The 27,077-nt window shown below is 44.7% G+C and overlaps 1 protein-coding gene and 1 pseudogene across 1 annotated transcript in view; one reads left to right on the top strand and one right to left on the bottom strand.

The window, feature by feature from the left end:
* The first annotated feature begins 2,291 nt into the window (after positions 1 to 2,291).
* The window catches only part of Gle1 (GLE1 RNA export mediator), a 45,610-nt gene continuing 20,824 nt past the window's right edge, over positions 2,292 to 27,077 (top strand). Inside the window, exons 1-9 of the mRNA XM_004671604.2 lie at positions 2,292 to 2,461; positions 6,301 to 6,525; positions 11,682 to 11,792; positions 12,497 to 12,645; positions 12,860 to 12,920; positions 13,489 to 13,743; positions 18,173 to 18,404; positions 22,743 to 22,855; positions 23,008 to 23,077. Coding sequence (XP_004671661.1) covers positions 2,363 to 2,461; positions 6,301 to 6,525; positions 11,682 to 11,792; positions 12,497 to 12,645; positions 12,860 to 12,920; positions 13,489 to 13,743; positions 18,173 to 18,404; positions 22,743 to 22,855; positions 23,008 to 23,077 — 1,315 coding nt within the window. The 5' untranslated portion in view covers positions 2,292 to 2,362. The remainder of the gene's footprint in view (positions 2,462 to 6,300; positions 6,526 to 11,681; positions 11,793 to 12,496; positions 12,646 to 12,859; positions 12,921 to 13,488; positions 13,744 to 18,172; positions 18,405 to 22,742; positions 22,856 to 23,007; positions 23,078 to 27,077) is intronic.
* Positions 8,052 to 9,291, bottom strand: LOC101600413 (annotated as a pseudogene).

Below are 27,077 nucleotides of genomic sequence, written 5' to 3'. Positions count from 1 at the left end.
TTAAGACTCCTTTGGATGATTTTTTTTTTTTTTACCTTCTCTATCCCTTTCCTATAAAGGATTAAATGAGCCGGCCATGGTGATGTATATGTGCCATCCCAGAGCACGGGAAGTGGAGGCAGGAAGCACAGAGGTTTAAGGTCGTCATCAACTACTTATCAAGGCCATCCTGGGTTTCATGAGATCCTACCTGAAAGCAACACAAAAATCAGATACATATAATTGAAGTGCTCCTACCATTTTCATAGAGTTGAGTCCATTTTCATGCCTTTCACATGGAAGCTCTTGAAGTTACGTGCTCATGAGAGAAAATTTTCACCAACTTGTTCATATATCATTGCATTATTCTTTCTTTTTTTTTTTAATTTTTTTTCATTTTTATTTATTTATTTGAAAGTGACAGAGCGAGAGGGAGAGAAAGACGGATAGAGAGAGAGTGGGCGCGCCAGGGCTTCCAGCCACTGCAAATGAACTCCAGACGCGTGCGCCCCCTTGTGCATCTGGCTAACGTGGGACCTGGGGGAATGAGCCTCGAACCAGGGTCCTTAGGCTTCACAGGCAAGCACTTAACCGCTAAGCCATCTCTCCAGTCCCTCTTTTTTTTTTTAACGTACTTATTTATTTTGAGGTAGGGTCTTGCTGTACCTTAAGCTGACAGGAATTGGTCTCAGGTTTGCCTCAAACTCAGAGCACTCTTTCTATTTCAGCCTCCTGAATGCTGGGATTAAAGGTATGCACTACCACTCCTGGCTATTTTCATTTTTATTTATTTATTTGAGGAGAGACAGAGTCAGTGAGAATGGGTATGCCAGGGCCTCCAGTTGCACCACCTTGTGCATCTGGCTTATGTGGATCCTGCTGGAATTGAATCTGGGTCCAAACTATTGTAAGCCACCTTGGTGAAGTTCAGGGTTCTGTGGCACAGATGATACGAGGGAAGTGCTTTTCAGAGTCCATTCCTAGCACTCATCCAGAATTTGTCTTGTAAAGATATTAAGGATAGTCCAGGGAGTTTGTTAAAAGAAAAAGATCAGCAGGGTGTGGTGGTGCATGCCTTTAATCCCAGTACTTGGGAGGCAGAGATAGGAGGATCACTGTAAGACTACATGGTGAATTTCAGGTCAGCCTACACTATAGTGAAACCCTAACTTGAAAAAAAAAAAAAATTATCAGAGTTGGGCATGGTGGCACCCACCTTTAATCCCAGAGGTAGGAGGATCGCCATGAGTTCAAGGCCACCCTGAGACTACATTGTAAATGCCAGGTCAGCCTGGGCTACAGAGAGACCCTACGGGGGCGTGGGGGAATCAAAGTGTGAAAATGTTTATATTCATTTAAGAGAAACTTTCCTACATCAGAGATGTCAAGAAATAATGGAGAGTTCAAAGGCTGGGGAGATAGCTCAGTCGTTAAAGAATCTTGCTTCTAAAGCCTGCTAGCCCAGGTTCAAGTCCCCATACCCACATGCAGAAGAGCATGCACCAAGCGTGCATGTGCAGTGGCAAAAGACCCTTTTGCATACGTGTACAATTTTTTCTTTGTTGTTTTCTCAAGATAGGGTCTCACTGTCATCCAGGCTGACCTGGAATTCACTATATAATTTCAGGCTTGCCTTCAACTCAGTGTGATCTTCCTGGGCTTCCTCAGTGCTGGGATTAAAGGTGTGCACCACCGGGCCCAAAGAAAATGTGATACATATTATATATGGTTTTCTTTTAATTTTTATTCTGTTTATTTATTTTGTTTTTTTCCGAGGTAGGGTTTCTCACTCTAGCTCAGCCTGACCTGAGCTATGTAGTCCCAGGGCAGCCTCGAACTCACGGCGATCCTCCTACCTCTGTTTCCCAAGTGCTGGGATTAAAGGTGTGTGCCACCACGCCCGGCTACTTTTTTCCCTTTGTGGAGGTTTCATTTTAACCCAGGATGACGTGGAACTCACGGTGATGCTCCTACCACTACCTCCCAAGTGCTAGGATTAAAGGCGTGCAGTACCACGCCCGGTTACGGGCAAGTACTCTCAACCGCGAGCCATCTCTCCAGCCCACGTGTAGCCTTAGGAGAAAGGCCATCTCGTCCTCCCCAGCAGCTGTCCCCCTTGCTCCCCAGGAATAGCCCATTTTCCGCCTCTAGACGCGCTCCAGGTCAGCGCAGGCGCACCCGGCGGACGGCTCCGGCGCGGGGGCGGGGCTCAGAGCCGTTAGGGGCGGGGCTCAGAGCCGTTAGGGGCGGGGCTCAGAGCCGTTAGGGGCGGGGCTCCGCCTATACGTGTCCCGGAAGCGGAAGCCGTCGCTTTCTCCCTGCGGCTGATTCGAAGGTTTGTGTTGTCACTAGCGGCCCGGGCAGAGCCTGTGCCTGCGGGGCCATGCCGTCGGAGAGTCGCTGCTGGGAGACGCTGCAGGCGCTGCGCAACTCCAGCAAAGGTCGCCTCTGCTACCAGCGCGACTGGCTACTGCGTTATGAGGTGAGCGCCGGCCCCTGCCCGCCTGCCCGCCCCGCGCGGGGACCTCCCGACGCCCGTGTGGACGCGCCCCTGCCCTCGCTGGTCCCGTACATGCTCTGGACAGCCTCCCTTCATCAGAAGTTGTCTTCTGTCGAAGGTGTCTCTGTCTCCCCGGGCAGAGGTGCCGCCTCCTCGGTTGTCACAGCGACGCTAGCATCCCAGCCTTCTCATTTGAGAGAAGAGCCTGACCTAACTTACTATGGCCAGGGAAATGGGCATGCTGGAGGGGGGCGTGGTCACTGTGCCCAGTTTTTGCAAAGACCCGCCACAATGAGTGTATCAGTTCACTGTCTTTTTGTTGTTGTTTTTCTAGGTAGGGTTTCGCTTTAGCCCAGGCCTGATCTGTAATTCACTTTGTTTTCTCAGGCTGGCCTTGAACTCACGGTGATCCTCTTACCTCTGCCTCCCAAGTGCTGGGATTAAAGGTGTGCGCCACCACACCCGGCTTAAAATGTATTAAATTTTTTTTTATTGACAACTTCCATAATTTTAGACAATAACCCATGGTGATTCCCTCCCATTCCCCACATTCACCTTTGAAACTCCAGTCTCCATCATATCACCTCCCCCTCTCAATCAGTCTCTCTTTTATTTTGATGTCATCTTTTCCTCCTATTATGATGGTCTTGTGTAGGCAGTGTCAAACACTGAGGTCATGGATATCCAGGCCATTTTGTGTCTGGAGGACACATGGTAAGGAGTCCTACCCTTCCTTTGGCGCTTACATTCTTTCTGCCGCCTTTTCTGCAATGGACCCTGAGCCTTGGAAGGTGTGATAAAGATATTGTGCTAAGCACTCCTGTCACTTCTTCCCAGCACAATTGTGCCTTCTGAGTCATCCCAAGGTCACTTCCATCTGAAAAGAGAAGGTTCTCTAACCAAAAGTGAGAGTAGTATTAATATATGGGTATGAACATTAAGAGACATGCTTACTGTGCAGTTTGGTGAGAATAGTATATACATTTAGCCAGACACCAGCAGATGTTACACCCCTAGGGCTCATGACTATTAAATTGATTTTTTTTTCCCCCCAAGGTAGGGTTTCATTCTAGCCCAGACTATCCTGGAATTCACTATGTTATCTCAGGGTGGCCTCGAACTCATGGTGATCCTCCTACCTCTGCCTCCCGAGTGCTGGGATTGAAGGTGGGTGCACTCGGGAGGCAGAGGTAGGAGGATCACTGAGAGTCTGAGACTACATAGTGAATTCCAGGTCATTGTGGGCTAGAGTGAGACCCTACCTTGGAAAACAAAAAAACCCAAGAAACAAAAACAACAACAAAAAAGTGCTAATGCTTAAACCTAGGGCCTTGTGAATTCTAGACACTTTATCACTAAGCTTCATCCCCAACCCGGCATTTGCTTTTCTTGAGGCAAGGCCTTACTGTATAGCTCCGGATAGCTTGGAACTTGCTGTGTAGAGCAGAATGGTGATCCTCCTTGCTTCTACCTTTCCAAATGCTTGGATTGTAGACATGCATGTCCTCAACTGGCTACATTTGTTTTATTTATATTGTTGTGCACATATTTGTTACTCCTTTTTTTTTCCACTAAAAATTGAATCTTTTGGAGCTACAAACGTAGCTCAGTGGGTAACATGCTTGCCTCACTAACCTGAGTTCAACTTGCAGTACCCACATAAGAAACTGCAGCTAACAATGGCATTCCTGAAGATAACACCTGAGTGCACATGTGTACACACACAAAAAAAAATTAAGTTCAATCAATCAATAAAGCATTGGAAAAAATTAATTGAGCTGGATGTGGTGGTACATACCTTTAATCCCAACACTTGGGAGGCAGAGGTTAGAGGATCGCCTAGAGTTTGAGGCCACCCTGAGACTATATAGCGAATTCCAGGTCAGCCTGGGCTAGAGTGAGACCCTACCTTGAAAAACAAAACAAAAATAAATAAATAAATTGAATCTAGCCTGGCATGGCAGTGCACAGTGGTGAGGCATAGGTAGTAGGATTTCTGTGAATTCAGTCAGCCTGAGACTACAGAGTAAGTTCCAGGTCAGCCTGGGGGAGAGGGAGACCCTACCTCAACAAAACCAATAAAAAATAAATTTGTTTTGCTTTATTTATTTATTTTTTCTGTGTGGGGTCTCCCTCTCTCGCAGGCTGATCTGGAATTCACTATGTAATCTCTGCCTCCCAAGTGCTGGAATTAAAGGCATGCACCACCATATCCGTCTTGCTATAGTTTTTTGAGACAGGGTCTTCTTAGTCTTGGTTTGCCTTAAACTTAATATGCTAACCTGAATTTCTAATCCTCCTTGCCTCCCCCTCCCAAGTGTTAGGATTTTATGGATGATCCACTATAACCTAGTTTCTGTTTTCCTTTACTTGTTTGCTAGGCAAGCATGAGGACCTGAGTTCAATTCCTAATTCCCATATAAAAATACTGGACATGAGGCATATGTCTGTAATTCCAGTGCTAGGAAGCTGAAACAGGAGGACACCCTGAGCTCATTGGCCAGCTAGTGTAGTTTAATAGATGAGCTGTGAGCCAATGAGAGACCTTATCTCAAAGGCAGTTGACAGTGTGTCTGAGGAACACCACCATAGGTTTTCCTCTGGCCTGCACTCAAACCTGCACACACATACATGTACATAATATACACATGGAAACCCACTGGGAGGTATCCCATCCCTGGCCTTGAAAATTTTCTAGCAATAATCTACGGCTCCTAAGTGTTCCATTGTCCAAAAACGGAGGTTTCCATGTGATTTATTTATATCCTCTTAGATTTTGATTAGCCCTCCCTCCACCTTTGCTTTACTCAATCTCTTTCCCTGACCTCACCTAGGCCTTTTCACCCCCATTAATCTATTCTTCTACTTAAAATGTTTTCTTTAGAAGTATAGTCATCAAGTCATCAGAGTTATTATCAAGAAACCATTGTAGCTGGGCATGGTGGTGCACACCTTTAATCCCAGCACTCGGGAGGCAGAGGTAAGAGGATTGTCATGTGTTCAAGGCCACTCTAAGACTGCCTAGTGAATTCCAGATCAGCCTGGGCTGAAGCAAGACCCTACCTCGAGGGAAAAAAAAAAAAAGATGGGACTGGAGAGATGATTTAGCAATTAAGGCGCTTGCCTAAGGACCCAGGTTCAATTCCCTAGTACCTATGTAAACCACATGCACCAGGTGGCACATGCAAATGAATCTGGAGTTTGTTTGTAGTGGCTTGAGGCCCTGGTGCACCCAATCTCTCTATCTGCCTCTTTCTCTCTCTCTTAAATAAATTTTAAAACATTTTTAAAAAGTGCTGGAGAGATGACTTAGCAGTTAAGGTATTTGCCTGCAAAGCCAAAGGATCCCAGGTCAATTCTCCAGGACCCACATAAGCAAGATGCACAAGGGGGGGTATGCATCTGGAGTTTGTTTCCAGTGCCTGGAGGCCCTGGCAGTGCCCATTCTCTCCCTCTCTTTCTCTCTATCAAATTAAAAAAAAATTAAATAAAATTGAAATAAATAATTTTTTAAAAAAGGAGCAGTTGTACTTTCTGGACATAGTGGCTTATTCCTGTAATCTTAGCACTTTGGAAGTGGCAAGAAGGAGAATTGAGTTCAAGTTCCTCCTTGGCTGGCTATATGAGACCCTGTGCCATCACAACACATATACATAGAAAAGAATAAGAAACCAGTGTATTTCCTTTTCAACTCTGATTGCCAATGCAATTGCTTTTAGTCTTCAGTATGGATTTACTTGAGCCCACAGGAATTCAACAAGGCTGGTAATGTATGTTGCTAACATCAGTGTACATGCAAATTAGGCTGTCCTTCCTTTTAGGATGCTTTGGAAGAATGCATGTCTCTGCCCAAGCTATCTTCTTACTCTGGATGGGTGGTAGATCATGTCCTCCCCCACACCTCACCCCACACGCAAGAGAACTCCCCTTCCTCTGAGATGTCACCAGCTTCTGGATGTACTTTGGGCCTAGACCAACCGTCGCTTCTTTCCAAGTCTCCTGTCAGAAGTTCGTCAGCGTCCCCCACAACACCAAATGAAACTGAGGTAAGATTAACTTGGTTAAAACAAAATACCTGGTGGATGCAGAGTTGAAATGCTTTAATATTGTTATAGGACAGTGACTCTATGCTAGGGAAAGTAACTATTGTTTCCCATTGCAGGTGTTGGTAAGGACTGCTTTTACTGTCTGTCATTCAGTGTTCTCTTCAAGAGGATTCTGAGGGAGAAATTCTCTATTCTTGGTGCCAAGAACAGGAATTTCATGAGTAGTAAATTGGTGTTTTTTTTCCTCATAGCCATTGGATCTGTTTAACTGTTGGCTACAGGAAGATTTTGAGTAAAATTTATACCTGCTCATCATTTTGTTTTTTTTTTTTTTTTTCTATCTTTGTAAATTATCATACTGGATACATTATTGCAATCAATTTAAGTAAGCTTTGGTATAAATACACAGACACATAAGGACTGGTGAGGAATGTGTGTACTAGGACCTACTAAATTGTATATATGTTCCCCTCTTGTTACCTAATTTTTTTTTTTTTTTTTTTTTTTTGGTTTTTCAAGGTAGAGTCTCACTCTAGCCCAGGCTGACCTGGAATTCACTATGTAGACTCAGGGTGGCCTTCAACTCACAGCAGTTCTCCTACCTTTGCCTCTTGAATGCTGGGATCAGAGGTATGTGCCACCATGCCTGGATTCTACCACCTTTTTTTTTTTTTTTTTTTTTCTGGCTGGAACTTTTATTTCAGAAGTAAGCATTCTGTGGACTCTGAAATGGTTAAAATAGTTATTTCTGGATTACTAGCATAAATAGTTCTCAAAAACAGCAATCTAAATTGTCATATAGGCTCTCTTCCATTTGCTGAAGACTTCCAAAGATAGCTTCTGTATCTAAACAATGTAAAAATGTCACAAAAGCAATAATGTATGGAGGGAGAGTGTTCCAAGTCAAAGTCATGAAGCAGTTCCTCATTACACGCAGACACAAGACAACTGGCTTTACTTTGCCTTTTTATGTTTGGTCTGAGAGAGAATGTGCGAAAATTATAGCTCATCAGTGTGCACCACAAACTAGCTTTTATGACAAGGCTGTTAAAGCTCAGAGATGAGGAAGCAAGGATGTGTTCCATTAGATTTCCAAACATATGCAATAAACTTCACCAAATATATATCTCTATACTAGAAAATAAGCAAACCCCATGCTTTGAAGTATCTTATCTTGAAAATAAAGAGATCTTGTTTATAGTAGACTTAAAAGTAAAACCCACATATACAGAATTCCTCCAGGGATTCTCAGTATGAACATTCTGAATTGTCCTGACAACAGAAAAACACGTGGAGAGCAGAGGGGAAAATCTCCTGCATCCGTGTCTCCTGACTCAGCATGATCAGTGCTATACCCCAAACACTCAAAACCTCTATACCCCTTACAACACTCTCCATGCCTCAAAATATACAGATGTACTTAGTTGCTAATGTTAAGTTAAAAGTACTTAAATTCTCATACACAAATCTTAGCTTTCACAACCGTTAAAGCTTTTTTATTCAAACACGACAGTTACAAATTTATATGCTTACTTGGGAGAGAACTACTGAATTTATTTTCTAGAAAAAGGAAGCCTGGGGGAGTGGGGTCACACTACTTGAACATATTAAACATGGAGACATGTTCTTTTCTTCTAAACCTCGACGAAAGCTGCTTACTATTTGCCTTTACTAAGCAACAACACATTCGATGCAGCAGACAGATGTCCACAGTTGTCCTTTCATTTCTTTCTGCTGTTCCCAGTTGCTAGCATAGTTGTGACTCGCATGAATATATTTAATGTATCCATGTAGATTCCAACATCGAGTTGATGGGATCGTATTTGTTAGCTCCAAACGCTGGTGCAGTTTCTGCACGTCTGATCACTTTCTGAGTGTCATACAGGAGGAACATGCTGAAAAGAACTAGCCCACCATACACTGCCACTGAGTACGGAGTGGCACCAGCCACTGTGGAAGGAGGAAGGAACATAGATCCCAACGAGGACACAAAGGCGATACCCAGGCCCACTCCGAGAGGTGCCCCCGTGTTCAGAAACTTCTCACTGGGTGCACACATGGCTACAGTAGAGAGGCTTCCCACAGTACCAGCAGTGTACCATGCAGCTCTGAGGAGCAGAGGCCTGCCCATGACTGTCAGGGGAGCTACCACTGCACCCATCACACCGGAATGCAGCATCCAAGCAAGGTGCTTTGGGCCCAGGCTAGGCTCATATGGTAATGAATGCACCTGCAATGCAGCTCCAATCATGGCCGCAAAAGTTGCACCAATTGTCACCCAAGAGCCTCATCATGAAGTTCATGAGACCAGGAGCTCTGCTCACTGCCAAGGCAGACAAAGCTGTTAACCCAGTACTTCCTGCTAAGTACATATAGGTAGAATGGATTTTGTCCTTCACATACTGAGGCCAAGTTACAGCCTTTTCAATAGCTCCAATCTCATTAGACAGTCCCAAGCCATAGAAGCACAGTGCTCCAAGACCAACAGCAGCCCCTCCAGCCACAAACCACCTTCCCATCTGATCAATTTTTAATATTTTTTCCACTGATGGTTCAAATGCTGCTTCTTTCAGGTCTTGGGTAGTTTTCCCACGGCGGATCCCAATTCTTGTCTTGGTGGCATATTCCCTGCTGGGTGTCAGGAGCCATTGATTCTTTGTGATGGAATTCTTCACAACGGGGGAGGCCTTGGTGAAAGTTGGGTGGAGAACCTTGGAAGGTAGTGTCCGGAGACACACAAACCTTGCAGCCAGCATGGTGATGTACCAGGTTTGCCAAGCAGATCTGAGTTGCTGAGTTCCTGGTCACCTCAACCACGTGACTGCCCTTCCCGGCCTGTGAAACCCCAAGCGTGCGTCTCCCTCGGACCTCTGTCCGCTTCTCAAGGCCTCGGCTCCGCTCACCCTACCACCTTCTTTTTAAGAAAGGTTCTCTCATTGTTTTGCTGCTGCTTGTATACCAGTCTATCTGACCTGCAAGCTTCCAAATTCTCCGTGCTCCACCTCCTATTGACCTTTGATTACAGGTGCATGCACCACTCTATATCTGGCTTTACATAGGTGCTGAGAAATTGAACTCAGGCCAGCAAGCTTACAAGTGTCTTTATCTGTTGAGCCATCTCATCAGCCCTTCAGTCCTAATTTTATCTTGTTATTATTAGTTATTCATGTTTTTACTACCTTTGCAAATATCATACTTCCTGGATGCATATTCTGTAATTTGTTTAATTATCATCTATCATTATTACTATTAGTAGTAGTAGTAGTAATGGAGACAGGATCTTATGTATCCCATGATGGCCCTGGGACTTACCTGCCTCTACCTGCTGAATGCTGGCATTACAGGTGTGAACTCCTATATCCAACTTACTCAGTGCTGGGCATCATTGCATGTTAGAGAAGCACTCTACCAACTGAGCTACATGCTCAGTGCTCTTCTTTTTTATTTAATTTTGGGTGTGTGTGTGCTGTGTGGGTATGTCACAATACATGTGGAGGTCAGGGGACAGTATCTGGTGTGCTCTTGCTTTTCCCTTTGCTTGAGGTGGGGTCTCCTCCCATTGTTCACTGCGCTATGTTTGCCAGACTGGCTGGCCTGGGAGTTTTGGGGTATTCTTCTCTCTCTTCCTTCCATCTTGCTTGGAGGCTTGCTACACTGTCCAAGTTTACATGGGTTACTCTGCTGAGCCATCTCACCAGCCCATTTATTTATTTATTTATTTGTGTATTTGAGGGGGGCAGATAGAGAGAATGGGTGTACCAGGTCTTCCAGGCACTGCAAATGAACTCCAGATGCCTGCACCACCTTGTTCATCTGGCTTATATAGGTCCTGGGGAATCAAACCTTGGTCCTTTGGCTTTGCAGGCAAGCACCTTAACCACTGAGCCATCTCCAGCTCCTCTCCAGCCGTTTTAGCCTTAAATATATATTTTATAATTATTAGCTAGTTGCTGGAGATCAAGCCCATGGTCTGATACATGCTACTCAAATGCTTTCTGCCACTGAACTACCTTTCCAATGTATTCTTTTTTTTCTTTTTATTGGACCTAGGATCTCTCTGGCCCTGGCGTACTTGGCAGTCATTCTGTAGTCCTAGGCTGAATTCATGAATTCATGGCAGTTCTACTTCTGCCTTCTGAGTGCTGGGATTAAAGGCATGCACCACCATACTTAGCCTTTTTTATATTTTTTTTAATTTTTAAAATTTTATTTATTTGAGATAGAGAGAGAGAACATGGGTGCACTAGGCCTCTAGCCACTCCAAATGAACTCCAGACGCATGCATCACCTTGTGCATCTAGCTTTATGTGGGTATTGGGGAATCGAACCTGGGTCTCTTGGCTTGCAGGCAAGCACTTTAATCACTAAGCCATCTCTCCAGCCCTCTTATTTGTTTGTTTGTTTATTTCTTTATTTTTGAGAGTGAGAGAAAAAGGCACACGCCTTTAATCCCAGCACTTTGGAGGCAGAGGTAGGAGGATTGCCATGAGTTCAAGGCCACCCTGAGATGACAGAGTTAATTCCAGGTCAGCCTGGACCAGAGTGAGACCCTACCTCAAAAAAACCAAAAAAAGAAAAAAAAAGGGCTGGAAAGATGGCTTAGCGGTTAAGTGCTTGCCTATGAAGCCTAAGGACCCCAGTTTGAGGCTCAATTCCCCAAGACCCACGTTAGCCAGATGCACAAGGGGGTGCACGTGTCTAGAGTTCCATTTGCAGTGGCTGGAGGCCCTGGCGTGTCCATTCTCTCTATCTGCCTCTTTCTCTCTCTGTCTGTTGCTCTCAAATAAGTAAATAAAAAGTAACAAAAATTTTTTTTTAATATTTATCTATTTGAGAGAGGGTGAGAAAGAGACAGAGAGAGAATGGGTGCACCAGGGCCTCCAGCCACTGCAAACACACTCCAGATGTGTGTGTGTCCCCTTCTGCATCTGGCTTACATGGGTCCTTGGGAAACAAGCCAGTGTCTTTTGGCTTTGTAGGCAAGCGCCTGAACTACTAAGCCATCTCTCCAGCCCTTGATCTTCTTTAAGATGATTTTCTAAGTATTTTTCCATAGCAACAGAAATCAAACGAAGATAAGGTTTTTGTTTAGAAAAGATACTACCAACTTGATCATGTTACAAGCATAATTCATCTTCTGTCTTCTGTCTTTGCAGGGCACACATGAGCCCCAGCACACAGAACCTATGGCACTTCTGTCCTCCCGTGCAATCAAAGTGGAGGGCTGCATACGAATGTATGAATTAATGCATAGAATGAAAGGAACGGTAAGTGAGCCCGTGATGCCAGACAGGATTATTGCTAGGGAGGCGCTTTTCACTGTGATTTCCCTGGGTCTCAGAAGCTCACTACATGCTTACTGTGGTATCCTGCCCACTGGGAATGCACTGGGGGTGGTAGTGTGATATAGAGGTTAAGAGTGAGCACTCTGACATGAAATCTGGGTTCATGTCCTCATTTTCTTTTCTGCATATTATTTTGGGGAATATACTTGGGCTTTCATGTCATCTCTTTAGTTCTTTACAATTTGGAGATGGTCCAAGCTATGACAGGGAACTTAGTTTCTGCAAATAAAGCAGCACTATGTTGATTTATTAATTCGACTTTTGGTGTGCCAATTCTCATTCTCTGTCTCTCTTCTCTCTGCTTACAAATATACATATATATATGTGTGTGTGTGTATGCAAGTATGTATATATGTATGTATATAAATATATGCATACATATATATTAAGTTCAAAATCATTTTAGGCTACATAGCAAGTTTGAGGGCTGGCCTGAGCTACATAAAACACTATTGCCCACCCACAAAAAAAAAAAAAAAAATCCACTCAAGAAGAAGGGCTCCTTCACAGTCCTCAGAAGCTAGCAGATGATATATCTGAGGTGTTTAGAACCCAGGGAGTGTGTTTGAGGGGGAGAGGAGCCACATGATGATCTTGCTGCTACAAGGCAGGTATGGTGGTTTTAGGAGGGCCTGAGGCAATGGCAGGAGGAACAGGAGAGGAAGGTTCGAGCCCTTTCTGAGATGGCGTCTGAACAGCTGAAGCGGTTTGATGAGCTGAAGGAACTGAAGCAACATAAGGAATTCCAGGACCTTCAGGAGGTAATGGAGAAGAGGTGAGTTCCTGAATGGGAATGTCTGTGTGATCAGATGGGACACTTTCCTGAGTAAACCCTAAGTGCTGAGCCCTTAAATATCACAATATAATAGCCAGAAAAGCTTTCAACCTAGACAGGTGACCAACCCTGGGAAGATGACCCATGTGGCAGTGAGGGAGAGGGGAGAAAGAGGTAGCACCTCTGACTCTTCCTCTCTGCCTTTCTCATGCAGTACCAGGGAAGCCCTGGGCCACCAGGAGAAGCTGAAAGCTGAGCATCGCCACAGAGCCAAGGTCAGTTTGTGGGAGAATCAGCATGAGCAAGAAGTTGGTGTCTGTCTGTAACCTGTTGAGTTTGTTCTGGAGATGATCATTCTGATACATGATTGTGCCCCGGGTACCTGGCTATGTTAGCTACTTTCTTGTCAGTGTCACCAGATACCTGAGACAATAACTAACTGAAAGGGAGAAAAAGGATTACATCGGCTAATAGTTTCAGATGTCTCAGTTCATCACAACAGGCCAGGGTGTGGGGAAGCAGAGAGAAAGCCTGTGTTCTGGTTTTCTCCTTTCATTCCATCACGGGTCTTAGCCTATGAGATGGTACCAGCCACATTCAGAGCAGATTCTGTTCCCTTAGTTAATCTTTCTGGAAATGCCTTGAGATATCCCAGAGATATGCGTTAGTGTTTCCTAGGCACTTCTCATGCCAACAGGTTGAAAATTAACAATAACCATAACTGATGAAGAAAAGTCCATTTGCTAATCTGAGCCCATCTGTGAAATTATCTCGTTCACTAAAGACTTGAGCAGTATGGAAAAGGAAAGGTCCCCCCTTAGCACCTCTGTGGCCTTTCTCTAGATTCTAAACCTGAAGCTGCGGGAGGCAGAGCAGCAGCGTGTGAAGCAGGCTGAGCAGGAGCAGCTGCGGAAGGAGGAAGGCCAGGTCCGCCTGCGCAGCCTCTATGCCCTGCAGGAGGAGATCCTGCAGCACAACCAGCAGCTAGATGCTTCTGACCAGCACAGAGACCTGCTGAACATCGACTTGGCTGCCTTCCAGACCCGGGGCAACCAGCTGTGCAGCCTCATCTCTGGGATCATTCGCACCACTGTGGAGGTAGGGGGCTGCCGGATAAAGTGACTCCTTACTGGTAGAAATGGAGATGCTTATTGGCAAATGAGTTCTGATTTAAAAGTAATGCCTGCCTGTTGGGGAAAATACTGATCTTCACTTGTCATCTCCCTGCCAAGAGGTAACCATGGGCAACATTTTTCTGTTTTGTTTCTGATTGAAGTGTGGGTGTGTGTGTGTGGGGGGGGGGAATTGACATAGCAGAGCCTCCAGCCACTGCAGTTGAACTCCAGGCTGGCCTTGAACACACAGTGATCCTCCTATCTCTGCCTCCGAGTGCTGGGATTAAAGATGGGTGCTCCCATGCCCAGCTGTTTTTTTTTTTACATACTTATTTGCAAGCTGAGAGAGGACAGAGAGAATGGGCATGCCAGGGCTTCCAGCCACTGCAAACAAACTCCAGATGCATGCGTCACCCTGCGCATCTGGATTATGTGGGTCCTGGGGATTGAACCTAGGTAGTTTGGTTTTGCAGGAACGTGCCTTAACCTTTAAGCCATATCTCCAGCCCTACTATATGGTTTTTATCTGCATGTAACTATAATGTCACTATATGGTGGTTTTTATTTATTTATTTATTGGTTTTGGTTTTCTAAGTAGGGTCTCACTCTAACCCAGGCTGACCTGGAATTCACTATGTAGTCTCATGCTGGCCTCAACCTCACAGTGATCCTCCTACCTCTGCCTCTTGAGTGCTAGGATTAAAGGGATGTGCCCCCATGCCCAGCTGCTTTTTAAAAAAATTTATTTAATATTATATATATAGAGGGGGGGGAGGGAGGGAGAGAGAGAGAATGGTACACTGGGGCCTCCAGCCTCTGTAAATGAACTCCAGATGCATGTGCTACTTTGTGCAGCTGACTTTATGTGGGTACTGGGGAAGTGAATCAGGGTCATTAGGCTTTGTAGGCATGTACCTTAGTTGTTAAGCTATCTCTCCAGCCCTATTTTTGGGTTGGTTTATTTATTTATTTATTTATTTTGTTTGTTTTTTTTCAGGAAGGTTCTCACTCTGGCCCAGGCTGACCAGGAATTCACTATGTAGTATCAGGGTAGCCTCCAACTCATGGTGATCCTCCTACCTCTGCCTCCCAAGTGCTGATATTAAAGGCATGTGCCACCACGCCCGGCTATTATTTTTGCGTTGCTGCTGTTGTTTATTCTTAGAGTGCAACAGAGAGAAAAAGAGGTAGAGAGGGAGAGAGAGGAGGGAGAGAGAGGAGAGAGAGAATGGACGCTCCAGGGCTTCCAGCCACTGCAAACGAACTCCAGACACGTGTGCCCCCTTGTGCATCTGGCTAACATGGGTCCTGGGGAATCAAGCCTTGAACCGGGGTCCTTAAGCTTCATAGGCAAGCGCTTAACCACTAAGCCATCTCTCCAGCCCTATTTTTGCTTTTTTCAATTAACTTTTTTTCTCTTTGTGCATGTGTGGGTGTGTAGACGGGGTTGGGGAGGGCACTCTAGGGCCTCTTGCTGCTGCAAATGGACACCAGACACTGGGTTGTTCCCCCCCCCCCCAAGGTATGGCCTCATTCTAGCCCAGGCTGATCTGGAATTCACTGTGTAATCTCAGGGTGGCCTGGAACTCATGATGATCCTCCTACCTCTGCCTCCTGAGTACTGGGATGCATGTGCCACCATGCCTGGCCTGAGTGTTTTTATGCTCTCATCAACAATGGACAGAGTAGCCTGGGCTAGATCGAAACCCTACCTCCTACCTTGAACAACCAAAAAGAAAAAACACTCACCAGTGGGTCCAGAGAGATGGCTTAGCAGTTAAGGCATTTGGTGGTTTGATTCAGGTGTCCCCGTAAATTTAGGTGTTCTGAATGCCATTACCCCACCTGTTGGCATTTGGGCAATTAAACCCACCTGGAGTCAGTGTATATTGTTGGGGGTGGGCCTATGGGTGTTATAGCCAGCTTCCTCTTGCCAGTGTTTTGCACATTCTCCTGTTGCTGTTGTCCATCCATTGTTAGCCAGGAGGTGATGTTCACTGTCTGCCCATGCTATCATTATCCCCTGCCAGCATGGAGCTTCCCCTCGAGTCTGTAAGGCAGAATAAACCCGTTTTTCCCATTAGCTGCTCTTGGTCCAGTGTTTTCTGCCTGCAACAAGGTGATTGACTACAAAACCAAAGAACCCAGTTTTAATTCCCCAGTACCCACATAAGCCAGATGCACAAGGAGGCACATGTTTCTGGAGTTTGTTTGCAGTGGCTGGAGGCCCTGGCACACCCATTCTCTATCCATCTGCCTCTTTCTCTGTCTCACTCTCTCAAATAAATAAATAAAATTTAAAAAAGAAAAAGAAAACACTTAACAGAGGCTGGAGAGTTGACGCAGCAGCTAAAGGTACTTACTTGCAAAGTCAGCCTGATTTCAGTTCTCTAGCACTATGTAAAGACAAATAGGCATTTGATCCTGTCATACACACATGCACTTGCCTGTGCAAATGAATTTTTTTTTTGTTTTTTTTTTGGCTTTCAGACGTATGCTCCAGGAGGCTTTAATTTTCAATTGCCATCAGCTGGGGAAACTAACATCCAGAACACCTAAGTTTATAGGGGACACCTGAATCAAACCACCAGTTTCTTTCGTGCAGGCTGACCTGGAATTCACTATGTAGTCTCAGGCTGGCCTCAAGCTCATGGCAATCCTACTTCTGCCTCCCAAGTCCTGGGATAAAAAGCATGTGCCATGCTTGGCACCATCAATACATTTTTTTTGAGAGTGACAGAGAGAGAGAGAGAACCACCTTGTGCATCTGGCTTACGTGGGTCCTGGGGAATCGAGCCTCAAAACAGAGTCCTTAGGCTTCACAGGCAAGCACTTAACTACCAAGCCATCTCTCCAGCCCCCATCAGTCATTTTTTAAAAATAAGGTGGGAAAAAAAATAAGGTGGAGAGACACCTGACATTGACTCCTGGTCTCCACATGCATGTGCACCACACACCCACACACACATGCATGTCTATAAGACACTTTTTTTTTTCTTTGTTTTTCGAGGTAGGGTCTCACTCTAGCCCAGGCTGATCAGGAATTCACTATGGAGCTTCAGGGTGGCCTCGAACTCATGGTGATCCTCCTACCTCTGCCTCCCATGTGCTGGAATTAAAAGAGTGCACCATCACACCCGGCTAAGATACTTTTATTTATTTTTTTTTAAAAGAGGGAGAGAGAGAAAGAATGGGTGCACCAGGGCCTTCAGCCATTGCAAATGAACTCCAGAAGCATGTGCCACCTTGTACATCTGGCTTATGTGGGTCCTGGAGAATTGAACCTGGGTCCTTTGGCTTTGTTGGCAAGCGCCTTTACCACTAGACCATCTTTCCAGCCCTACAGCACTTTTTTTTTTTTTCCAAGATAGGGTCTCACTCTAGCCCAGGCTGACCTGGAATTCACTATGGAGTTTCAGGGTGGCCTCGAACTCACGGCAATCCTCCTACCTCTGCCTCCCGAGTGCTGGGATTAAAGGCGTGTGCCACCACGCCCGGCTTTGTTTTTGTTTTTGAAGGTAGGATCTCACTCTAGTCCAGGCTGACCTGGAATGCACTATGTAGTCTCAGACTGGTCTTGAACTCAGAGCAATCCTCCTGCCTCTGCCTCTTGAGTGCTTGGATTAAAGGCACTTGGGTAACACACTTTTTTTTTTTAGACAAGCCCAACAAACTGACTTTGTTTGTTTGTTTGTTGTAGTAGGGTCTCACTCTGGCTCAGACTTACCTGGAAGTTACTGTATAGTCTTGGCTGGCCTCAAACTCACGGCGATCCTTCTTCCTCTTGCTGGGATTAAAGGTTTGCATCACCATGCTCAGGTATATACCACCACGCCTGAATTTTTTTTTTTTTTTTTTTTTTTTTTAATGAGAGATTGAAGGAGAAAGAATTGGTACATTCCAGGGCCTCCAGCCACTGTAATCTCACTCCAGATGCATTCACCCCCTTGTGGACTTATGCAACATTGTGCACTCACATTACTGTATTCTGGCTTACATGGGACCTGGAGAGTCACACATGAGTTCTTAGGCTTCACAGCCAAGTGACTTAACTGCTAAGCCATCTCTCCAGCCCTAACCCTTTTTTTTTTTTTTTTTTTGGAAACAAAGTCTCCCTATATAGCTGTTCCTGTGCTGGATCTCTATGTAGACCAGGCTAGCCTTGAACTTGCAGCCATCCTGCTGTCTCTGTCTTCTGATGCTGGCTGGAATTGTAGACATGAGCCACTGCTCCTGGTTCTGTGATAGTAAATCTCTAATAGCAGAGGAAAGCAGTAGTTATCACCATATTGAATGTAGGTGTGCTGATGGTCCAACAGTTCCACTTCTAGAAAATACTGGGTAAAGTGTGATTTAGCCCCACAAGGACATCTAGGGAATAATCAATAACCTGTCTCTGTCACTCCTAACAGAGTGGCTATCCCACAGCAGAAAACCAAGCAGAGGCCGAGCGAGCCCTGCAGGAGATGCGACACCTTCTTTCTACCTTGGAGCAAGAGATCACCAGAGCCTGTGAAGACAAGAAAAGGCGAGATAAAGAGGAGGCTCAGGTCAAGCTTGGAGAATCACAGGTGCAGCAGGGAACAGGGGCTCCCACACAGTCTGTAGCCCCCAATCAGGGCTTAGGACCATCAAAGAATGAAGGTGGGTTTTGGTGTGGATACAATCCTTGAACTCTGTTTGTCAGAAATAAGAATGTGTTAGGCAAAAGAGGTGGCCAAAGGATAAGAGCACTTCCCACACAAGCATGAGGGTCTGAGACTGCCTGAGTTCAGTTTCCCAGCACCCACATAAACAGCTGAGGCAGAGGTAGGAGAATCATTGTGAGTTTGAGGCTATCCTGAGACTACAGAGTGAGTTGTAGGTCAGCCTGGGCTAGAGCAAAACTCTACCTCAACCCCCCCCCCAAAAAAAAACCCCAAAATATAAAAACTTCACGGCTGGAGAGATAACTTAGCAGTTAAGGCACTTGCCTGCAAAGTCTAAGGACTCTCCAGGTCCCACATAAGCCAGATACACAGTGACACACACACAAGAGGGCACACACATCTGGAGTTTGATTGCAGGGACTGGAGGCCTGGCAGCATGCCAGTTCTCCCCACACACACACACATAAAAAAAAAAGTGGCAGGCTAGAGATAGCTTAGCAGTTAAGGCATTTGCCTGCCAAATGCTAAAGGATCCCGGTTTGATTCTTCAGGACCCATGTAAGCCAGTTGCACAAGGGGTCACATGAATCTGGAGTTCTTTTGTAGTGGCTGGAGACCCTGGTGTGCCCATTCCCTCTGTGAAATAAATAAGCAAATAAATAAATAAATGTATTTTTAATTTTTTTTTTAAAAAGGCCAGTCTGTTGATCTTGCCTCAAAAAAAATAAATAAAATAAAATAAAAATAACGTTATATCAGTTTAGGTTAATGTGGATCCTGATTTTATTTATTTGTTTATTTGTTTGTTTTTGTTTTTCAAGGCAAGGTCTTACTCTAGTCCTAGCTGACCTGGAATTAACTATGTAGTCTCAGGGTGGCCTCGAACTCATGGTGATCCTCCTACCTCTGCCTCCTGAGTGCTGGGATTAAAGGTGTGCACCACCTCGCCCGGCAGGATTCTGACTTTAGATTCATACAGTTTTCATGAGGAATTGAAACCCTATATAGTTCTGTGTTTTGGTTTTGCAAGGTAGGGTATCACTGTAGCCCAGGCTGACCTGGAATTCAGTATGTAGCCTCAGGGTGGCTTGACCTCAGTCCTCCTACCTCTTCTTCCCAAGTGCTGAGATTAAAGGTGTGAGCCACCATGCCCAACTGAAAGCCTTTATATAACTCTGATAGATATATTTCAACTATTTTGCTATTGAGTGGGTTTTTTCTGTTTTTTTGGTTGGTTTTTTTTTTTTGCGAGGTAGGGCTCACTATGTAGTCTCAGGGTAGCCTTGAACTCATGGTGATCCTCCTGCCTCTTTCTCCCACTGTTGCAGTCAGGTTTGCATTGCTGGTAGAAATCACCCAACCAAGAGCAGCTGGTGGGGGAAGAGGTTTATTTTGGCTTAAAGGCTCGAGCGGGACACTCCATGATGGCAAGGAAAACAATGACATGAGCAGAGGGTAGACATCACCCTTTGGTCAATATAATGTGGACCATAGCAACAGCAAGCTTGAGGTGGTAGCTCCACAATGGCAGGGAAAATTATGGCAGTTTATGAGGGACACCTGAACCAAACCACCACATTCTGCCCCGGCCCCCATATACTGATAACCATACATGATATAAAATGCAATGCATTCATCTAACTTTAAAATTCCCCAAAATTTTTATCAATTCCAATGATGTTCTTACATCCCCTCAGTCCAAGATCTTTTAAAACAACCAGAGCAAAGTCCAACAAATCTAGTCAATGACAAGTCTCCAAGTCCCATAACTCTATCCAGCAACAAGTCTCTAGAGTTCTAATACTACCCCCCCAGCTAGGCTACTCGCAGTCCAGAAACTTCATCAGGGCTGGCAGCTTTCCTTAGCAGCCATCTCATGGCCCCAGTGTCTCCACTGGGTCTCAGTGCTAAGATTAAAGGCATACACCACCACACCTGGTTGCTAATGAATATTTTAAGCAAATGTGTACAGATAGTTGTTTGTTCAATATATGTGAGAATCAGCATAGCATTGTTATTTTGTGTGTGTTTTTGTTGTTGTTGTTTTAATTATTTGTTGGTTTGCAAGCAGAGAGAGAGAGAGATACAGAGAGAATGGGTGTGCCAAGGCCTATAGCCACTGCAAATGAACTACAGATAAATGTGACATTTTGTGCATGTGTCTTTACATGGGCAATGGGAAATTCTAACTGGACTTAAGGCAAGTGCCTTAACTGCTAAGCCATTGCTTCAGCCCTGTTTTTTTGTTTTGTTTGTGCTTTTGTTTTTTGAGGTAGGATCTCACTCTAGCTTAGGGTGACCTGGAATTCACTTTGTAGTCTCAGGCTGACCTCATACTCATTGATCCTCCTATGTGTGCCTCCTGAGTGCTGGGATTAAAGGTGTGTGCCACTATGCCTATCTGTTTTGTTTTTAATTTTTTTTTAATTGTTTATTTGAGAATGACAGACAGACAGACAAAGAGGCAGATAGAGAACAGGCACACCAGGGCCTCCAGCCACTGCAAAAGAACTCCAGATGCATATGCCATCTTGTGCATCTGGCTTACAAGGTTCCTGGAGAATTGAGCCTCGAACCAGGGTCCTTAGGCTTCACAAGCAAATGCTTAACTGCTAAGCCATCTTTCTAGCCCCTTTTTAAACATTTTAATTTTTAATTATTTATTTATTTGAGAGAGAGAATGGGCATGCCAGGGCCTCTAGCCACTGCAAATGAACTCCAGATGCATGGGCTACCATGTGCATTGGCTTCCCTAGGTTCTGGGAACTCAAACTTTGGTCCTTAGGCTTTGCAGGGAAACGCTTCAACCACTAAGCCCTCGCTTTAGATACAGAACAGTTCTTTTACCTCAGCCTCCCTAGTGCTGAGATGATAGGCATGAGCCACCATGCCTGGCTGACAGAGTCTTTTATTTTAATACATGTATTTTATCTTGTGAGCATGGTATGCATATAGAGGATGGGGCAGCCTCAGGGCATTGGTCCATTTCTTTGACCTGGTTTGCTGCTTGTGTACCAAGCTAGCTAGCCCATGAGCTTTCAGGATTCTCCTGCATCTGCCTCATCTTCTATCTTGCTGTATAGGTGCACTGGGACTACTACACTTTTACGTGGGTTCTGGGAATCTGTCTGGCTTGTATAACTTTTTAAAAAAATATTTATTTATTTATTTATTTGAGAGAGATAAAGAGAGAGAGAGAATGGGTGCGCCAAGGCCTCCAGCCACGGCAAAGGAACTCCAGATGCATGTGACCCCTTGTGGATCTGCCTTACATGGGTCCTGGAGAGTCAAACCAGGATCCTTTGGCTTTGTAGGCAAACTCCTTAACTGCTAAGCCTCTTGCATAGCTTTTAACCACTGAGCCATTTCCTTAGCCCTCATATTACAGTGTTTGAAAGTGTGGTGCCACAGTGAGAATCTGTTTCTGCTTGCTGTTGCAGTATAACCTTGGCAAACCACTTAACCTTTCCTTGCCTGTCTTTAGCTATAAAATGAAGATACTGAACAGTATTATTGTGACCACTAAGACAGCTAACACATAAAAAAAGGGACTAGAATCTGAGTGTGGTGGCATACCTTTTCTCCCAGCACTCACTAACTAGCACGTCTAGCAGAATCAATAAGTTCTAGGTTTAGGGAAAGATCCTATGTTAAAGAATATGGTGGAGAGCAATTGAAAAAGGTACCTGATACTGAATTTTGACCTCTACACATACACACATGCATGTACACACAACACACAAATATTAAAATTATGTGTCCTGGGCTGGAGAGATGGCTTAGCGGTTAAGCGCTTGCCTGTGAAGCCTAAGGACCCTGGTTCAAGGGTCGATTCCCCAGGACCCACGTTAGCCAGATGCACAAGGGGGCGCATGCATCTGGAGTTAGTTTGCAGTGGCTGGAGGCCCTGGTGTGCCCATTCTCTCTCTCTGTCTCTCTCTCTCTCTCTTTCTCTCTCTCTCTCTCTGTCTGTCGCTCTCAAATAAATAAATAAATAACAAAAAATTTAAAAAAATTTTGTGTCCTACAGGAGAAAAAATATATATATGAGAAAAAATATATATGTATGTATGTATGTAAGCATGTAAGCATGCATGCTTACATACGTATGTATCTCCAGCTGGGCGTGGTGGCACATGCCTTTAATCCCAGCACTTGGGAGGCAGATACAGTAGGAGGATCACTGTAAGTATGAGGCCACCCTGAGCTAGAGTGAAACCCTACCTCAGAAACCAAAATAATAATAATAATAAAAGGGATTAGAATAGTTCCTATCTAATATGACATGTCCAAGAAGCACAGCTGCTATTAAAGCCTGTCTTGCATTCCTCAGGCCTGCAGGTGAAGGTCCAAGACAGTACAATGCAGTGGTACCAGCAGCTTCAGGATGCTTCCACCCAGTGCATGTTGGCCTTTGAGGGCCTGACCAGCAGCAAGGACAGCCAGGTAGGGGGGGTTGAATGGCAATAATTCTTATGGTGTGTCCCATAGCCTCGTGTCATAAAAGAATGTACTTAATGTGTCATGTTCCTTCGTCCTAAAGGCTTTACTCAGCTCAATATAAAACCATATACCTTCTCACTGTTCTCTTCTGGCAGGTCAAAAAGGTAAAGATGGACCTGCAGAAGGCTGCTACCATCCCAGTGAGCCAAATCTCCACCATTGCAGGTGGGTCAGAGGCTACAGAATAATGGTCTTGCTTTGTCATCTTAGTTTTTCAGACTCCAGATATACTTAGCCATATGCTTCTTACACAAGGGGTATGTTCAGCCTGGTGATCAGCTCAGTAGTAGAGCACTGACCTAGCATTTGCAAGGCCCTGGCTTTCATCCTTAGTACTACAAAAGATAAAAATAAAATAAATTATACACACACACACGCATGCACACACACACATACACACACACATATAGGGCTGCAGAGATGGCTCAGTAGTTAAGGCACTTGCCGGCGAAGCCAAAAGACTCAGGTTTGATTCCCCCAGACCCATGTAAGCCACATGCACAAGGTGGCACATGCATCTGGAGTTTGTTTGCAGTGGCTGCATGCCCTGGTGTGCCCACTCTTTCTCTCTCTCAAATAAATAAAAATAAAATACTTAAACACACACACATACGTATATACATATATATGGGCTGGGTAGATGGCCCAGTGTGTAAAATAGTTGTAAGTATTAAGGACCTAAGTGGATCTGCACACCTATGTAAAATGTTAGGCAGAGTGGTATTCGCCTGTAATCTCAGTGCTGGGGAAGCATAGACAGGGAATTCCTGAAGCTCACTAACTAGCAAGTCTTAACAGAATCAATAAATTCTAGGTTTAGGGAGAGATCGTATATCAAAGAATATGGTGGAGAGCAATTGGAAAAAGTACCTGATACTGAATTTTGACCTCTACAGATACACATATGCATGTCCACACAATACACAAATATCAAAATTATATGTCCTAAGGAAATTTATATATATATAAATGTAAAATCTCCAGCGGGGCATGCCTTTAATCCCAGCACTCGGGAGGCAGAGGTAGGAGTATGACCATGAGTTTGAGACCACCCTGAGACTCCATAGTGAATTCCAGGTCAGCCTGAACAAGAATGAGACCCTACCTTAAAAAACAAACAAAATATATATGTCCAAAGCTAAGCATGGTGGTGTGTAACTTTTATCCCAGCATTGGGAGGCTGAGGTAGGTGAAGAATCATGAATTTGAGGCCAGCCTGGTGCTATAGAGTGAGTTCCAAGTTAACCTGGGCTAGAGTGAAACCCTACCTTGAAAAGACAAAACAAAACATAATGTCCAAAGCCAGGTGTGGTAGTGCATGCCTTTAATACCAGTACTCAGGAGGCATAGGTAGGAGGATTGCTTTGCCATGTGTTCAAGGCTACCTTGGTTTATTCCAAGGTACTTTACTTTTTTTTATGTGGATGGGAGTGATTCTCTGATTTCATCTCTGTGTATTTGTTAGCATATAAGGCTACTGATTTCTCTCTCTCTCTCTCTCTCTGTGTGTGTGTGTGTGTGTGTGTGTGTGTGTCTATGTGTATACATTTTTTTTTCTTCTGGATGTGGTGGTGCACGCCTTTAATCCCAGCACTCGGGAGGCAGAGGTAAGCCATGAGTTCAAGGCTGCCCTGAGACTACACAGTGAATCCCAGGGCATCCTGAGCGAGAGTGAAACCCTACCTCAAAAAACAAAACAAAACAAAGATTTATTTATTTGTTTGTTTATTTGAGAAAGATAATGGGGTGCATTAGGGCCCTTAGCTGCTGAAAACCAATTCCAGGTGTATACATGCACCACTTTTTCCATCTAGCTTTATGTGGTTACTGGGGAATCAAACCTTGTTATTAGACTTTGCAGGGAAATGCCTTAATTGCTAAGTCATCTCTCCAGCCTCATCTATTGAGCTTTTTGGTTTTTTGTTTTTTTTTTTAAGAGTTGCCATTTTATTTTATTTAAGAGAAAAAGGGGCAAATAGGGAGAATGTGTGCATCAGGGTCTTCAACCACTGTAAATAAACTCCAGATGCATGCACCACCTTGTGCATCTGGCTTATGTGGGTCCTGGAGAATCAAATCTGTGTCCTTTGGCTTCAGAGGCAAATGCTTTAACCACTAAGCCATCTCTCCAGCTCTATTAATCATTTTATTTATTTTTTTTTTTTGCCAGGCATGGTGGCACATGCTTTTAATCCCAGCACTCGGGAGGCAGAGGTAGGAGGATCACTGTGAGTTCAAGGCCACCCTGAGACTACATAGAGAATTCCAGGTCAGACTGAGCTAAAGTGAGACCCTACCTTGAAAAACAAAAAAAAAATATTTTTATTTTTTTGACAGAGAAAGAAAGGGAGAGAGAGAACAGGTGTGCCAGGGCCTCCAGCCCCTGCAAATGAACTCTAGATGGGTGTACTCCCTTGTGCATCTGGCTAATGTGGGTCCTGGGGAATTGAACTTGGGTCCTTTGGCTTTGCAGGCAAACACCTTAATGGCTAAGCCATTCCTCCAACCCCCTATTGATCTTGTTTTGTTTGCTTGTTTTTTGTTTTTTGTCTTTTGATTGTCGAGGTAGGGTCTCTCTCCAGCCCAGGCTGACCTGGAATTCACTATGGAGTCTCAGGGTGGCCTTGAATTCACAGCAATCCTCCTACCTCTGCCTCCTGAGTGCTGGGATTAAAGGCATGCACCACTACGCCCGGCCCTATTGATCATTTTTAATAAGCTATGTATTAATAGTAAATTATTTAGGGATGACTCTCTCCCCCTTTTGTTTTTCTGGGTTTTTCAAGGTAGGGTCTCGCTCCAACCCAGGCTGACCCGGAATTCACTATGTAGTCTCAGGGTGGCCTCAAACTCATAGCAATCCTCCTACCTCTGCCTCCCGGCATTAAAGGCATATGCCACCACGCCTGGCCCTCTCTATTTTTTTTAAAGCAGTGCTGTGATTTACCCAGGACCTTATGCTTGCTAGGCAGCCTCTATACCAGTGAGCTATACCCCAGCGTAGGATGGCTCTTTAAAGTTCAAAGTTCCTGCTACAAACATCATGAAGAGAACTGCTAGGGGGCTGGGAGGGGACCTAGAACTTGTGGTCTTTGCTTTTCTTAGTTCTTCCATCCCCTAAGACTGCCATCAAAAAGTTGGAGCACACAGCGGTTAAAGTGCTTGCCTGCAAAGCCCAATGACCCAGATTCAGTGCCCACGTAAAGCCAGGTGCACAGTGGTGCACACATCTAAAGTTTGTTTGCAGTGGCTGGAGGATCTGGCATGCCCGTTCTCTCTCTCTCCTTGCAAATAAATAATATATATATACTGGAGCACAACCCACCAGAAGCTGCTCTTATTTATCTTGTTTATGTGCCTTATGCCCCAGTAATTTATCACCAAAAAAGCACAGGAATGTTACTCATTCTGCCCTCAAGAGGCCATATGATAAAACTTATACAACTCTTTGTTGCTGGAAATTCTTTCTGGAACAGGGCAGAATATAAATAACAACAGGAATTTAAAGTGCTGGGTTTTTTATAGCAACAACAAAGAGAGAGAGGTGGCTACACTGCCACTCCACATCTTGATTGCTGTCCTTGGCTTATCTTCAATCATCCGTACCCCTCTCTCACTGACATAAAGCCTCTTTTAGCTGCAACAGGGAAATGGAAACACAGCACGAGTTCCTCAGAGGTCTGCCCTGTATACCTCTCATAGATATTCTTTAAAAAAAAATTATTTATTTATTCGAGAGGAAATTGGCAGATAGAGAATGGGGACGCCAGGACCTCTAACCACTAAATGAACTGGAGACATATGGTACAAGTACTGGGTAATCGAACCTGCATTCTTTATCTTCACAGACAAGTGCCATAACCACTAACCTATCTCTTCTCTTCCAGTCCTTTTTCTTTTTCTTTTTGAGGTAGGGTCTCACTCTCGCCCAGGCTGACCAGGATTTCACTATGTAGTCTCAGGGTGGCCTTGAACTCATGGCAGTCTTCTTACCTCTGCCTCCCAAGTGCTGGGATTACAGTATGCACCACCATGCCCGGGGTTTTTTGTTGTTGTTGTATTTTTTTTTTCTCCCCTGGGGTAGGGTCTCACTTTAGCCCTGGCTAACCTTGATCTCACTCTGTAGTTCCATAATAGCTTCAAACTCAGTAGTCTTCCTACCTCT

Source organism: Jaculus jaculus, chromosome 1, assembly GCF_020740685.1.
Source record: "Jaculus jaculus isolate mJacJac1 chromosome 1, mJacJac1.mat.Y.cur, whole genome shotgun sequence".
In the NCBI taxonomy this organism is placed as follows: Eukaryota; Metazoa; Chordata; class Mammalia; order Rodentia; family Dipodidae; genus Jaculus; species Jaculus jaculus.
Note: the sequence above shows the minus strand (reverse complement) of the source record. Positions and strands in the feature narration are given on the sequence as shown.